Source organism: Salvelinus sp. IW2-2015, linkage group LG27 (genome assembly GCF_002910315.2).
Source record: "Salvelinus sp. IW2-2015 linkage group LG27, ASM291031v2, whole genome shotgun sequence".
NCBI lineage: Eukaryota > Metazoa > Chordata > Actinopteri > Salmoniformes > Salmonidae > Salvelinus > Salvelinus sp. IW2-2015.
The window spans coordinates 23550440-23565520 of NC_036867.1; the positions used below are offsets into that span (position 1 = coordinate 23550440).

The 15081-nt window shown below is 43.4% G+C and overlaps 2 protein-coding genes across 6 annotated transcripts in view; both read left to right on the forward strand.

Moving 5' to 3' along the window:
- The window catches only part of LOC111953669 (kinesin-1 heavy chain), a 41267-nt gene extending 35332 nt beyond the window's left edge, over window positions 1-5935 (forward strand). Inside the window, exons 15-25 of the mRNA XM_023973091.3 lie at window positions 198-341; window positions 573-761; window positions 986-1103; window positions 1345-1400; window positions 1686-1795; window positions 1951-2052; window positions 2222-2354; window positions 2914-3018; window positions 3294-3510; window positions 4978-5107; window positions 5532-5935. Coding sequence (XP_023828859.1) covers window positions 198-341; window positions 573-761; window positions 986-1103; window positions 1345-1400; window positions 1686-1795; window positions 1951-2052; window positions 2222-2354; window positions 2914-3018; window positions 3294-3510; window positions 4978-5096 — 1293 coding nt within the window. The 3' untranslated portion in view covers window positions 5097-5107; window positions 5532-5935. The remainder of the gene's footprint in view (window positions 1-197; window positions 342-572; window positions 762-985; window positions 1104-1344; window positions 1401-1685; window positions 1796-1950; window positions 2053-2221; window positions 2355-2913; window positions 3019-3293; window positions 3511-4977; window positions 5108-5531) is intronic.
- A 2668-nt stretch (window positions 5936-8603) lies between these two features.
- Window positions 8604-15081, forward strand: part of LOC111953670 (rho GTPase-activating protein 12-like) — an 85958-nt gene continuing 79480 nt past the window's right edge. The window contains exons 1-2 of one of the 5 annotated variants that reach the window (XM_070435458.1): window positions 8604-8719; window positions 12795-13653. In XM_070435458.1, coding sequence (XP_070291559.1) covers window positions 12904-13653 — 750 coding nt within the window. In that variant the 5' untranslated portion in view covers window positions 8604-8719; window positions 12795-12903. Of the gene's footprint in view, window positions 8720-9701; window positions 10057-12794; window positions 13654-15081 lie in introns of those variants that run through there. The other 4 variants (XM_023973092.2, XM_023973093.2, XM_023973094.2 and 1 more) reach the window with 4 other exon arrangements.

Below are 15081 nucleotides of genomic sequence, written 5' to 3' on the forward strand. Positions count from 1 at the left end.
TTTAGTATTGTGAAATCCTATGATGTACTTATAATGTCCTATGCCAACTACTGATACTCTCGGTAAGAAATCCTGCTGGTTTTCACTGTTTGGCTGTTCACTCAGCTAGTGTTCCAGGTGTAAGTCAGTCCAGGTTTAGAAAGGGAGGATGAAAACCAAAAGTGTCTGGAACTAAACTTGTCCTTTGTCGTCCTCAGAGTATCCTGGTGTCCATTGACTCTGAGCTGCAGAAGCTGAAGGAGATGACCAACCACCAGAAGAAGAGGGTCACTGAGATGATGTCATCACTGCTCAAAGATCTGGCTGAGATCGGCATCGCTGTGGGCAGCAATGACATCAAGGTATGCCAGCCAATCATGGAAGGGAAGCCCGGTATTTGGATACTTTTTGGGGAATCCTGAAGAGTGGATGTTTATGGCTCGTGTACTGTATATACCAATTAACCTTATCCCAAACATTAGTAACTTCATCCTTAACTATGCTTTTGGTACACTATATCTGATGCATGTCTTTTGCACAATGACATTTGAGTCTTACATTTGTGCCTTTTACCCCCCCCCCCCCTTCTCCAGCAACAAGAGGGCAGTGGTCTGATAGACGAGGAGTTCACGGTGGCACGTCTGTACATCAGTAAGATGAAGTCGGAGGTGAAGACCATGGTGAAACGCAGCAAGCAGCTGGAGAGCACTCAGGCCGAGAGCAACGAGAAGATGGACGAGAATGAGAAGGAGCTGGCCTCCTGTCAGCTACGCATCTCCCAGGTAACCATCGTCACCTGGGATAGAGGGCTTGAGAGAAGGTGTCATGGGGTGGCTGTCGTTCAAATCAAAATGTAGTCACTTCTCTTGGTCGATTTTTATTTCAATTCAGTGAATTTAAAAGCAATGAGGAACATTGGGATCCGGATTACAGTTTACTACTTGAATTAAATGGAATCTACCCCAACCCTGGTTCAATGTATTGCTCCATTTTAATTCCCCCTCAGCACGAGGCTAAGATCAAGTCCCTGACAGAGTACCTTCAGAACGTGGAGCAGAAGAAAAGACAGCTGGAGGAGAACGTAGACTCTTTGAATGAGGAACTGGTCAAGATCAGCGCTCAGGGTGACTACAACATTTTTTATTTATCCTATTCAAACAGGAAGATCCCATCCCTCTTGCTTCGAAGACCTTTCCCCAACAAGGCACATCACACATTCCTTATTGAAATGTGTATTTTGATATGTTATTTCTACAAAACCATGGACACATTTGACTACAAGTTGACACCTAGCTTTTCAACAGTCTTCCACCCTCTACTGGTGAAAAGGTTGCTGACACCCGTCTCATGTTTCTCCCCTTGCAGAGAAAGTTCAGGCTATGGAGAAGGAAAATGAGGTCCAAACTGCCACCGAAGTCAAGGTATGACCAACAGTGGATTTCTCCTGACAGGCTATTCTTTCATATCTTGATAACTGATCATTTCGATTATATGAACTTTTTGTGTTGGTGATCATTTGTATATTTGTGTAAAATATTCTCCATTATTGTATGTTTGATTCCTGTATGTGCCAAATACACTCAATATATATCTTTGTTAAAGTTGACATCCATAGAAGTTTCTGCTTAAAATACCATATTTTGTGTTGGTACTAATATACGTTCTAATATATTTGTTGGTAACTAGTTGTATGTGTTTGTTGCTAGGAGGCGGTTGAGCATCAGATCCAGTCTCACCGCGAGGCCCATCAGAAACAGATCAGCAGCCTGAGAGACGAGCTAGACAACAAGGAGAAACTCATCACTGAGCTCCAGGAGTATGGGAACACATAACATACACACACACACACGTGCGCAGACACACACACTCACACAATTCCATGAGGCCCATCACACACACAACATATGGAACAACAATTTGTTAGTTAGTTGCTGGCTCTGTCTCACTATCTCTATTTGTGTCTCTCTCTAGTCTGAACCAGAAGATCATGCTGGAACAGGAGCGTCTGCGGGTGGAGCACGAGAAACTCAAATCCACCGACCYGGACAAGAGCCGCAAGCTGCACGAGCTCACGTACGTAACCACCCATCCATTTGCCTTACACAGTTGCCATCGTACATACACAATCTATATTCGCACACTATCATTTGTTCTTAGCTGAATCACCAATGTCTGCAACCATATGAAAAGCTGTGATGTGGCAATGCAGAATCACTGATCTGGTTGTGTGTGTGTTTTACAGGGTGATGCAGGACAGGAGAGAGCAGGCCAGACAAGACCTGAAGGGACTGGAGGAGACTGTGGCTAAGGAGCTCCAGACTCTCCACAACCTCAGAAAACTGTTTGTTCAGGACCTGGCTACCAGAGTCAAGAAGGTACAACACACAGTGTTAGCTTTTTACAAGCTTTTAACTTGAAGAGCGAGAGCTGCATATCCCCCCCCCCCCCCCCCAGTGAACAACCACTGTATAGCCTCCACATGGTCAGAAGTATGATTTTGATATCATGGATGGTCAGTCCTCATATCCATAGCTCGGTCTATGAATTTGAAAGTGGTTCCATTTCTCCAGCCCTATCCCTTAGCTTTTTAACAAAACAGTGGCGGGGTATGCTTTTACTGTTTGAACTGCAGATTTCTCCTTTAAATGTCATACCCCGTCTCTTATCAGCTCTGTTGCGTCACAAATATGATTTCCCCCCCCCATACGCTTTGTTTTCATACCACAATTCCGCGTTGAAAGTGTATGGGTCCGTGAAAGGCACCATTTGCTATGTTAATTACTGTTTCTCAATGGTTATTTAAAACTCAAACTTGGCTTTAATGGTGCCTTTCACTGAAAATTTGAGTTTGTGTGTTTGTGTGTCTTGTAAATGGAGAGCGAATGACAAGTGTAATAAAAGTAAATGTTCTGTAATAATGTATGTTTTCTGCAGAGCGCTGAGATGGACTCAGATGATACAGGGGGCAGTGCTGCTCAGAAACAGAAGATCTCCTTTCTGGAGAACAACCTGGAACAGCTTACAAAGGTCCACAAACAGGTAAACAAACATACACCTTAATACATATGTTAGTGCTCCCGTGGCAGAGAAGTATCCTGCTGTGATTGAATGGTGTGGTTTACTAAAGTCAGTAAGCCAGTACAGACCACAGCCCTTTAATGTAATAGAAGACACAGACATGCCAAATTACTCCCAAGATACATGTACATTTCTGTCAACACAAATAGAAAAGATACAAGGGACAACTATAATGTGACAAATAATTAATTAGTTACGACATCTCGCTCTCTCTCCCCTTGTTCTTCTTCCTCTAGCTGGTGCGTGATAATGCAGACCTGCGCTGTGAGCTTCCTAAACTGGAGAAGCGTCTGCGTGCTACGGCTGAGCGGGTCAAGGCACTGGAGTCGGCCCTGAAGGAGGCCAAAGAGAACGCCGCACGCGACCGCAAACGCTACCAGCAGGAGGTGGACCGCATCAAAGAGGCCGTCAGGGCCAAGAACATGGCCAGGAGGGGCCACTCTGCTCAGATCGGTGAGGAACACACACATATGCATGCATAAAATCACACACATGAATTCGCACACACAACTATACATACAAAAGTATGTGGCCACCCATTCAAATTAGTGTATTCTGCTATTTACGGTGAAATACACTAATTTGAAGGGGTGTCCACATACTTTTGTGTATATATAGTGTGTGTGAATTCATGCGTGTGATTGTGTCTCTATGCCTGCATATGCGTGCATAGTTACGAGATGACGTAACTGATTCATTGTTTCAGTCACATTAGTGTTTCACCCTGTAAAACACACACAACCAGATCAGTGATTCCCCGTTGCTGACAGGTGTATAAAAACGAGCACACAGCCATGCAATCTCCATAGACAAACATTGACAGTAGAATGGCCTTACTGAAGAGCTCAGTGACTTTTTAAACGTGGCACCTTCATTGGATGCCACCTTTCCAACAAGTCAGTTCTTCAAATTTCTGCCCAACTAGAGCCGTCCAGGTCAACTAGAAGTGCTGCTATTGAAGTGGAAATATCTTGGGGCAACAACGGCTCATCCATGAAGTGGTAGACCACACAAGCTCACAGAACGGGAACGCAGAGTGCTGGAGAGCATAGCGCTTAATAATCGTCTGTCCTCGGTTGCAACACTTGCTACCGAGATCCAAACTGCCTCTGGAAACAACATCAGCACAATAACTGTTCGTCGGGGGCTTCATGAAATGGGTTTCCATGTCCGAGCAGCCGCACGAGCCTAACATCACCATGTGCAATGCCACACGTCGGCTGGAGTGGTTTAAAGTTTGCCACCATTAGACTCTGGAGCAGTGGAAACGTGTTCTCTGGAGTGATGAATCACGGTTCCTCATCTGGCAGTCTGACGGACAAATCTGGGTTTGGCGGATGCCAGGAGAACGCTACCTGCCCCAATGCATAATGCCAACTGTGAAGTTAGGTGGAGGAGGAATAATAGTCTGGGGCTGTTTTTCATGTTTGGGCCTAGTTTCAGTGGAGGGAAATCTTAACTCTACAGCATACAATGACATTCTAGGCGATTCTGGAACGCCGACTGRGAGCCAGGCCTAATCGCCCAACATCAGTGCCCGACCTCACTAATGCTCTTGTGGCTGAATGGAAGCAAGTCCCCTCAGCAATGTTCCAACATCTCGTGGAAGTGGAGGCTGTTATAGCAGCAAAGGGGCGACAAACTCCATATTAATGCCCATGATTTTGGAATGAGATGTTTGTCGAGCAGTGTACGTAGTGTACATATTCACACTGTTTTAAAGGTTAAATGCTAGCTTTTTATTGAGAGAAATCTGTCCTAATATATAATCTAGGACTGATGCTTTTATTGGTCTGTAATACTGGTACATGTAAATACATAACATTTGTACATTTTGGTAATTTAGCAGACGCTAAATAATGACGCCATTAGTGTTCCTTTGATGGTATGTAACCAGTGCTGTGCCTCTGACCTCCCCAGCCAAACCCATTCGGCCTGGCCAACCCCCTGTGGCGTCTCCCACCCACCCCAATGTCAACCGGACAGGACTCTTCAACAGCCAGCCCACTGGCATCAGAGGAGGAGGGGCCAAGCAATGAGTGGATAAGAGGTAAGTCAAGGGCCTTTTCTCAATTGCATACTCCTCTCACCTCCATCTCAAAACCCATTGGAAGAGAAGGTCAAAGGCGAGGGACCACTGGCTTTCTCATCCAATAGGTTTTGAAAAGGAGGCAAGGAGAGAGGACGCGAAGAGTATTCAATTGAGATTCTTCCAAGGCCTCTGTGTACTGAGCCAATCTAATGCATTTCAGGGAGTTCTGTTCGGGCGGGAGTAAACATTTTGAAACCGGAAGGCACTACCTGAATTTGTCCAATAAGAACACAGATATCAATTTTCCGTTGCAAAACGTTTTTACTTCGGTGTGCCCTACTGAACATGACCCTGTTTTATAGACAAGCCAAGAGATGGCAGCAGAGCTCACATTAGTATATATTTTTCTCCACTTATTTTGTCTTCTGTCTCTTTCTGTCAGCTTCTGAAGAAGAAGATAAACATAATCACAGTCAGATGAAGATGCAAAGATCACCCACAGGAGCTGGCATTCCACTTGACAGAACTGTCACATGGGACAATTCTTCCAGTATCAACGTTTATTTATATATGTATAAGATATATATATATATATATGTAAGAAATAGACACAGGCTGTACAGTTCTTTTTCATGATTCTTTTTGTTTTCATGTATGAATGAAATTGGTTTCCTTACAAAACAAAAGAGAACACGGACAGAGAACAAACAAAATAAAATAAATGGTGCAATCTTGGCGCCTGGCGAAATGAACATGTAATTAATAATGCGTAGCTCTTCCATTTTATCTATCGCACAGCAGTTTGTCCATTAATGTCCTAAAAGTTTGAGTCTGCATTGTGCCAAGTTTAAATGTATGTCGTCGCAGGTTCTCTAAAAACAAATAACACACTAAAAGGTTGGAATCCATTGAGAAGCATCCTAGCCTGATTTTTATGTACAGTATATCATCAAATTATCCCTCCTGTCTAGATCAATACAGCTTATTTTAAAGTTTAAAGGTGCAAAAACACACTACTGGCCTCTTGTACAGTTAGAATAAGCACTGAACTGTTTTCTCTTCACTTTGACATTTGTTTCTTTTGGGGCTAAAATGCTGTGGTAGAGCACATCTTCAGGACCATGCACCAGTGATTGACAAAAAAAAGTAATTTGCAAAGGTAGTGCACTAAATGGGGAGTAGGGTGCCATTTGAGTCATTCAGTTTTTAAAGAACTGTGAAGAATGGCAGACAAATGCAAAAAATGTAGATTTTGTCATGTATTACAAAATTAAGCTGCTTCAATATCATACCTAAGTCCAAGATATCCAGTCAATGTTGATATACTGTATGATGAAATTATAATGGTCGACGGTTTCTACAATGGTCTAAGGTTTCTTAGCAATGTATGTATATCAATATTAGCATATGCAAGTGACTTGTATGCCATTTGGGGAAAAAATGCAAAAATGCAACACCCATGTGTACCTCTATCAAGGAAGAGAAAAGTATATCGGTGGAAGGGTTGCTTCTTGGACCACAAAAAGATTGTTCTAAATGGTTGACTGATCAGGTCTAATCATGAGTTCCTCCTTTATTCCTGATGCATTTCACAAGTTGATGATTTTTGGCACTGTGCCAGCTATCCCTCCACTGCATCTATTAAATGAAAATGCTCTATCTGGAAGATGACGTTTACACACATGTCCTGTAACGAAATTAAAGAAATGGGATGACCTGATTTTCCATTGGTCTTTGTGGAATAGTTTGAGACACAAGGGGCCATGAAATATTTACCCCTACACTTGAGTTCGACCAATCATGAGTTTCATTATTTTTATTTTGTTTCTGTGCCTACTGCCGATGCATAGTTGATAGTTTGGGCATACATTGGAGGGATTTTCTGTTTTTCCTCTTTTTCAACTTTTTTCTTTGTCTGTGTGCCCAAATCTGTCAACATGAGTCACCGACTATTCAACAACCCAACTTTTTCATATTCTGACAACATTGCACAGGCTAACGAAGCCAGGCGTGCTTGGGGTGGTGAATTCGGATATGCGGCTACACTCCAATGTCCAAAATACACTGCATTGCTTCATTCTAAGTAAACTTTTCTCCTAATTGCGCATTGGGATGAAGTGTCTAGTGAATGAGATTACATTCTAAGTGGTATGCTAATGCAGATATAGGAATAGAGCCTATGTCTTATCCAAGTAGTCAGTCTTCATAATGCCATCCTTCCTGTACTACAGTAGATGGATGCCATCTGAGTTATTTACTGCTGTGCTGGCTGTAGGTAGGGTATGAGGTTTAGACTTTGTTTTTTTACTTCCTAAATTATGTTTTTTGTTTTGTTTACCATTGTTATTGATTTTCTTTTTGTATCCTCCATCAGAAAATGAAATGATCCAAAATGTCTTTCCCATAATGTGTAAAACAAACTCTAATGCATCTGCATAGCAATGACCGTAATAGTCCAGTGCTGTAAAGACCTGACTAAAGTGAGTGCAATGTGGATCATGTTATTGATGAGGCATTGCTACTGATCAGTTATTGTGAGGGAGATGGATCTGCATCTAAAACAAAGTAAAACATACTAAAATGAACAAAAGTCTCCTGGCTTTTGGTTTGTCATTTATCATTATCAGGATGTGATCTTTGAAGTTGAAATTTAACCTAAAGCACTTTTTAAATGTATCTTGGATTATAACTGTAACCTTCCCTTAAGGAGCTATTAAATGCCATCTGTTCCTTTTCTGCAACAAAAATAAAACAAGTGAAGCATCGCTGGAGTTATGTCTTTGGGTTGTAAATCAAATGATTGTCGGAACTCATGGGGTCTTGCTAGAATGGTTGGCATTGTCTTTGTGATGAAAATGGTGTGTATTATATATACCCCTAGGGAAATTGATGCATTGCAGTGTACCATATCATTATCAAGTGCTTTCTGTAGCCTTGCTTCCCAAGTTTTTACCCTGGAGATGAAACCAATAGTCTCAGAGAGAAGATCGTGCACTGCTTACTCATTTATTATGGTCAACGTTTGTTTCATCAGGAAATGGAAGGAAACGCTCTCCAAGGTGCATGAATTGAGAACTGAAGTGAACAGGAAATTCCGCAACTCTTACAGGCTGACTACACCGCTCGCGTCGCGTGCGTGAGRTTTGCAAAATACATTTAGAAATCTGTTATTCGATTATTGCACCCACACTGCTGGCACGCCAACGTGCATCTGCGTTGCCAAGGGCAAAAATAGAAGTCAGTTCTATTTCTGTTACAGGCTGAATACACTCCGTGTGCGCAAGCGTTGCAAAATACATTTAGAAATCTATGTTATTCAATTATTGCACCCACACTGTTGGCGCAAGTCAGTAGAAGGGCTAAAATAGAAGTCAGTTCTATTTCTCCCATCTCATTGGTTTATAGAAGCAGGTACCCACGTGCCATCTCCTCATTGGTTATACCCATGTGGGTGACTGAAAGATGAACGAGGTCAGTGGCGGTAATGCACCTAATTTATGAAAGTTGCCAATTGCAATATAAAGTCAAGAGAAGAAAAAGCCTGGAAAGAGGAGAGATGACTGAAAACGATTCGGTTGACCGTTTTATGTGTGGATTAATTGGCGGAGTATAGGACCTTGTGCATTTCAGGTAAAATAAAAAATCAATGTTAATATCCCAGGACAAATTAGCTAGCAACAGCAAGATAGCTAAAAAGGACAAATTAGCTAGTAAGTGCAAGCTAGCTAGCTAAATTGCCATGCATGTTTAATGCTTTTCGACCTGTCCCCAAAATAATGTAATTTGTTCATAATTTGTTTTGATATTTTAACCTGCGTGTAGTGATCGCGTTTGGTGTGGGGGGACAAAATACATTTATGCACGATGGCGCACCCGGTTTGGGTTCCGTTAGAGAACCGTGTCAAGTTGATAAACCTGCTTACTGTTAAAAGTGATCGTTCCCCTTTGTGTTTGGAGTTTTAACTCACAGAAGGGAGATGATGGGATCCATATCTCCTACAGAGTCCCTACACCTTTGATTAAACAGTACATGTTGTGAAAAAAATTATGATTGCCCATTACTACCAGTAGGTTACTTCCATTCAATGGGCTGTTGAATGCACTGGCCCATTCACACCAGCAGAGCACGCTTTGGTACTGTCACTCGGGAGATCTAAATACTAGAATAACGGTATCTAACGAGTGAAAGGCAAATTATTGTACATTTTGGTGTTATGTTTTCAGTAATTATTTTACTCAGTCAGCTGTACCAGGACTAAGAAATAAAGGCATTTTAATGTTGCAAATCCTAAATCCCCCATAATCTATTATTCAATCATTAGATAATTGTGGGGGCATTCTTGAAATGTCTGTCACAGATTTTGATGGTAACAGATGGTGGGTGACTCAAGAAACCGAGATGGTAAATTATTCATTAATATGAGCTCTTTATGGAGCTCAGTCTTGAAGATCACCAGACAATTCTATTTGCCATTACAACTTAAAGATACCTATAGATATCAACCCCAGCACTTTAAACTGGATATAGTAGCCTATAGGCTAAACCAAGAAACCACATTGGTTACAAATGAAACTGTAATTTGGAACAAATAACCTATTTGCACAATTAAGAGCAGTGATTGAATTTCTTAAAAATAAATCCAGTGGTTGCCTTTTGCAACTGGTGCAGCACTGCAACTGAGAACGGTGAGACGATGGACCACGAGAGGGCAAACTAGGGGTATCATCCATCATACTTGGCAGACAGACAGGCGGATGGGAGAAGAATAGACCAACGCAGCGCTCACAAGCGATAGCACCACAACTGGGTGGAAACGAGGCAGGGGATGGTATGGTTGAATATCGAATGCCAGCCTACTATATTTTAGCAGTTTATAACACTGAACTATCTGGATGAAAAGTTCCGCTGAAAACAACCGCCGTTGACTAGCATATTCTTTGGAGATAAAGAAGATACCATTCACAAGGTGTGTAGGCTACATATAATTTGTCTGGCTATCCGTTATTTGTAATCGCAAAACCGCAGATACTAGCTATTGGCTACTTCCGAAGTTACTTTGTTGCAATACATTGTTGCGAAACAACTGGCTACTTTTGTTTCTTCGACCTCGAACGTCTTAAAGAGGAGTGCACTTAAACATATGCTGCTGTTATGGTGTAGTAACTTAACTGTTTCTATAAACGTACGGAATTCTATTTGATACTTAGACTACAACGCACTCGTGGCATAGGAGGGTGCTGATATTGTTTTGGTTGTCTATCCTTTGGTTTTCACGTGATAAGCCTATTGGCTGCATTTCTGTGCTACACAATGCTTTCTTAGCATATATATTTGTTATGACAATTATTCCTAACAGGTAGCCTATAATACTGTGATATTACATCTTCGTGGTTCGGGAATGAGCYTTTCTGTCTCGTCGGGGTCTTTTGTTGAAACTGAATATGGATTAAACTCCATTGTTGTATTTCAAGAGTCTTGGAACTCCTTTGGCCGAGGGACTCCCCCGGGACACCCCCAGATTTCCCCTATAAGGCAACAAAACCCTAGGCGTCCATGGTTTGGATAATTAACTTATTAACAGGTTAGAATAATTACGTTAAGGTTAGGAAAATAGTTAGGTTAGCTACTCGTAAACAGTCGTGGCGACATCTGTTTCGAATAGAACCACACTGGGACAAAGGCATGTAGAATCTCACGGTATTTGAATGCTTGTGTGGCCATCAAAGCACAGATGATATAATAGTAATCCATCCCTCATCCCCAGACCGTATGACAGGTCACCCAGTATGTGTAATTAGTTATTCTTTATAATAATAAGAAGAAATATTGTTCTACATAGCAATTCTCAGCAATCCATTGAGTGTGTGTTTAGCTGTGGATGAAGAGTGCATCACAATATGCAGATACTTTAGATCTTGCTGGTGCGTAGCATACAGGTGAACTGAACGACAAGGTAAGCATGAAGAGTTCCCTATTATAGGCTGTATGAGAGAGGGCAATCGAAATAAAAACCCAAATCAAATGTTATTCATCACATGCTTCGTAAACAACAGGTGTGGACTAACAGTAAATGCTTACTTATGGGCCCTTCCCAACAGTGCAGCGAGAAAGAAAATCGATAAATAATAGAAAAGTAAAACATGTAATGATGGATAACTTGGCTGTATACAAGGGGTACCAGTACCAAGTTGATGTGCAGGGGTACGAGGTTATTGAGGTAGATATGTACACATACTGTAACTAGGAATAAAGTGACAGATAATAAACAGTAGCAGCAGCGTATGTGATGAGTAAAAAAAAAAGTGTCAATGCATATAGTTCGGGTAGCTCTTTGGTTAACTATTTAACTAACTATTTAGCAGTCTAATGGCTTGGGGGTAGAAGTTGTTCAGGGTCCTGTTGGTACCAGACTTGATACATTGGCATCGCCTGCCACGTGGTTGCAGAGAGAACAGTCTGTGACTTGGTTGGCTGAAGTCTTTGACAATTTTTAAGGCCTTCATCTCACACCGCCTGGTATATAGGTCCTGGATGGCAGGGAGCTCGGCCCCAGTGATGTACTGGGCCGTCCGCACTACCCTCTGTAGTGCCTTGCGGTTGGATGCCAAGCAGTTGCCATACCAAGGCGGTGATGCAGCCAGTCAAGATGCTCTCATAAATCATAGTCATCACTCACCACTCTGTGGTATAGCCTAGTGTCTGTCACTCACACTCACTCCCAGACCACTGTAACTACCATATATCTATTATTGATGGGAGTCTGTTGTTCACTCTTCAGCAGTGGCTAAATCTGTGTGTTCACGATTCTGTAGATGAGAGGGACATCCTTCTTATAGATACAGGCATACAGTCATGCCTTGGGAAAAGCACCTGCTTTCTCCTGCCTGTGTTTGTTTCAGGATGTCAGATTGCAGTGGAGGCAGTCTGACAGGCTGGGTGGGGGMGGGGGGGGGGGTCAGGCTGTCCTCACCTGTGTTCCTGTGAGGTTGGATAATCGTGTTAACACTGTGGATTTCCTATCCAGTCATATTCTGTTTCTGATCCTGTGGACTTTAAAGTTGTTTTTGAAAATTAATTGTTCCTGGAAGATCCTTATTTCCTTATTATGTCTGGAAATAGCTTGTGACATCATGCTAGGGAAAAGGGGATACCTAGTCAGTTGTACAACTGAATGCATTCAACTGAAACATGCCTTCCATGTTTAACCCTAACCCCTCTGAATCAGAGAGGTGCAGAGGGCTGCCTTAATCAATATTTTGGTGCCCGGGGAACAGCCTTGCTCAGGGGCAGAACAACAGATTTTTACCTTGTCAGCTCAGGGATTCGATCCATCAACCTTTTGGTTACTGGTCTAACACTCCTACCCACCTGGCTACCTGCCACCCCTGGTATTGTCTGCTGAAAGAAACTTGTAATATAGTAGGATTTAAAGGCAAGTGTTGGTGTGGTGAGTAGTAGTGTCTGTTTGTGTGTAATTGCCATTCAGACAGAGGGCTGTAAAGTACTCTTTTTGTATGTTTCAGGTTTGTCTGAATGGGATGAAGGTAGAAATTTATGTTTTGGTCTGTGATGAAAGAAGGTACCATCACGGTCAACCTTAAACAAAAATAACCTTTGGTGGTCGGCAAATATAACCAACAAATAATGCCGTCAAATGCTTAAAAACATAACTGAAACCTTTCTCTATTCCCTCTCTTCCTGAAGTCTAGGGGAGCCCAGTGAGAGATGTCGATCCCCCCCAACTTTCTGATTCTGAACACCACCTAAACGTCAGAGGTTAAAGGGTCAGCGGTCAGGGGTGGTCAACACCATCATGGCTGACAGTGAGGGGCTTGGCGGCAGTGGGGTTGATCTGCCCATCCTCGCACCGGGCCAGGTGTACGTGGAGGTGGAGTACGACTATGAGTACAAGGCCAAAGATAAGATGATCTCCATCAGGCAGGGGGAGTGCTACATGCTGGTCAGGAAGACCAACGAGGACTGGTGGCAGGTACGGAAGGAAGAGGGGATGAAAGCCTTCTATGTCCCAGCGCAGTACGTCAGGGAGGTGCGCCGGGCGCTCATGCCCCCACCGAAGCCCCTCGTGTCGGGCGGGATGGGTGGGACGATCCGGGTAAAGCCTACAGTTCTGGATATCTGTAGCGCGTCCAAAGAGAACCTCAACAACAGGCCACCTCAGGAGATGTCTAGTTTTGGGAGTCCGTCGCCCACCTCCACGCCCTCGCCCTCTTGGGGGCACGTCACCCCGCCTGCTCTGCCCAAGGATGCCAACCAGAACCCGGAAAGCCCACGGCACAGCAAGCCCCCTGGCGTAGCCGATCTGGTGCTCCTACACAACAACAATAACCATCACCACAGCAACAACTCCAAGTTACCGCATATGCGGGCGGACTCTCCGCCTCCCAGGGCCCCCAACAACCACCATATAAACCACAGCCAGAGCCATGACTCGGACCGGACTCCCTCCTCTCCTGGGGACTCCCCGGGAGAGGGGTCAGAGAAGCTCCAGAATGACTCGGAGTCTGGAGATGACCTGAGCAGCAGCTCTACTGAACACATGCAGGTAAGAGACAGTATAGTATGATGCTGCTGTTCTTAAATGGGAAGTGATTATTACAACCCTTTCTCTATCCATCATCCCTTGCTAGCAGGAAGACACTAGCGTATGAGTGTCCTTCCCATCTCTCTCTCTCTCCCTCCTGTCAGAGTAGATGTTGAGTGATGGAACATCTCTCTTCCACTGTCTCCTGCAGAGCTGCCTTCATTCATCAGCCCCTGTGGAGAATGTGGCTTTATTCCACCCTATTGCGTTGAATATTTTTTGCCAGATTTGACAAGAGCAGCAACAGTTGCTGCAGGTGCTTATTATTTAAAAAAACACCATTACACTTGGATCTAGGGAATCGGTTTCTGTTCTGTTCAGCAAGCTTTGGCACAGATTCGTTTTTTGGGAGGGTGGATGATTCTCCTCTGTATGTGGTTGGGGGTGTTCATAGCACCGCTGGTAAAAATGTAGGGTCTTCTAATTGAGTGTGATTTGTAGGACAGACACAGGGAGATATACTGGAGAGACATGTTGGTCCATCAGGCAGGTTTTGGATGTGGTTGCTGATAAGGTCAGTTTCGAAGGGGTCAACTTCAACTGTGAAATAGAGCACTGATGATTTTGGAGCCGAAACCTTACTTTGAACTAACAGGTCGCTCTCAATGGCTCTTTGAGCCTCAAAGTCTAGAGCAGAGGACTACGTGAGTCATGTGTCATCCTCAGCAACAGCATGTATGTTACTCAGTGGTGAAAAAAGTAAAAGATAGAAAATGACTCAAGTGAAAGTCACCCAGTAAAATACTACGTAAAAGTAACATCTCATTCCAAAATCATGTGCATTAATATGGAGTTGGTCCCCCTTTTGCTGCTATAACAGCCTCCACTCTTCTGGGAAGGCTTTCCACTAGATGTTGGAACATTGCTACGGGGACTTGCTTCCATTCAGCCAGCATTAGTAAGGTTGGTTCACTGGTGTTGGGCAATTAGGCCTGGCTCGCAGTTGACATTCCAATTCATCCCAAAAGTGTTTTGATGGGGTTGAGGTCAGGGCTCTGTGAAGGCCAGTTAAGTTCTTCCTCACCGATCTCGACAAACCAAACTCAGTTTGGTCCGTCGGACTGCCAAATGGTGAAGCTTGAATCATCACTCCAGAGAATGTGTTTCCACTGCTCCAGAGTCCAACACCACTCCAGCTGATGGTTGGGATTGCACATGGTGATCTTAGGCTTGTGTGCGGCTGTGCAGCTATGGAAACTCATTTAATGAAGCTCCCAACAAACAGTTATTGTGCTGACATTGCTTCCAGAGGTAGTGAGTGTTGCAACCGAGGACAGACAACTTTTATGCGCTATGCGCTTCAACACTCGGCGGTCCCGTTTTGTGAGCTTGTGTGGCCTACCACTTTGCAGCTGAGTTGTTGTTGCTCCTAGACGTTACCACTTCACT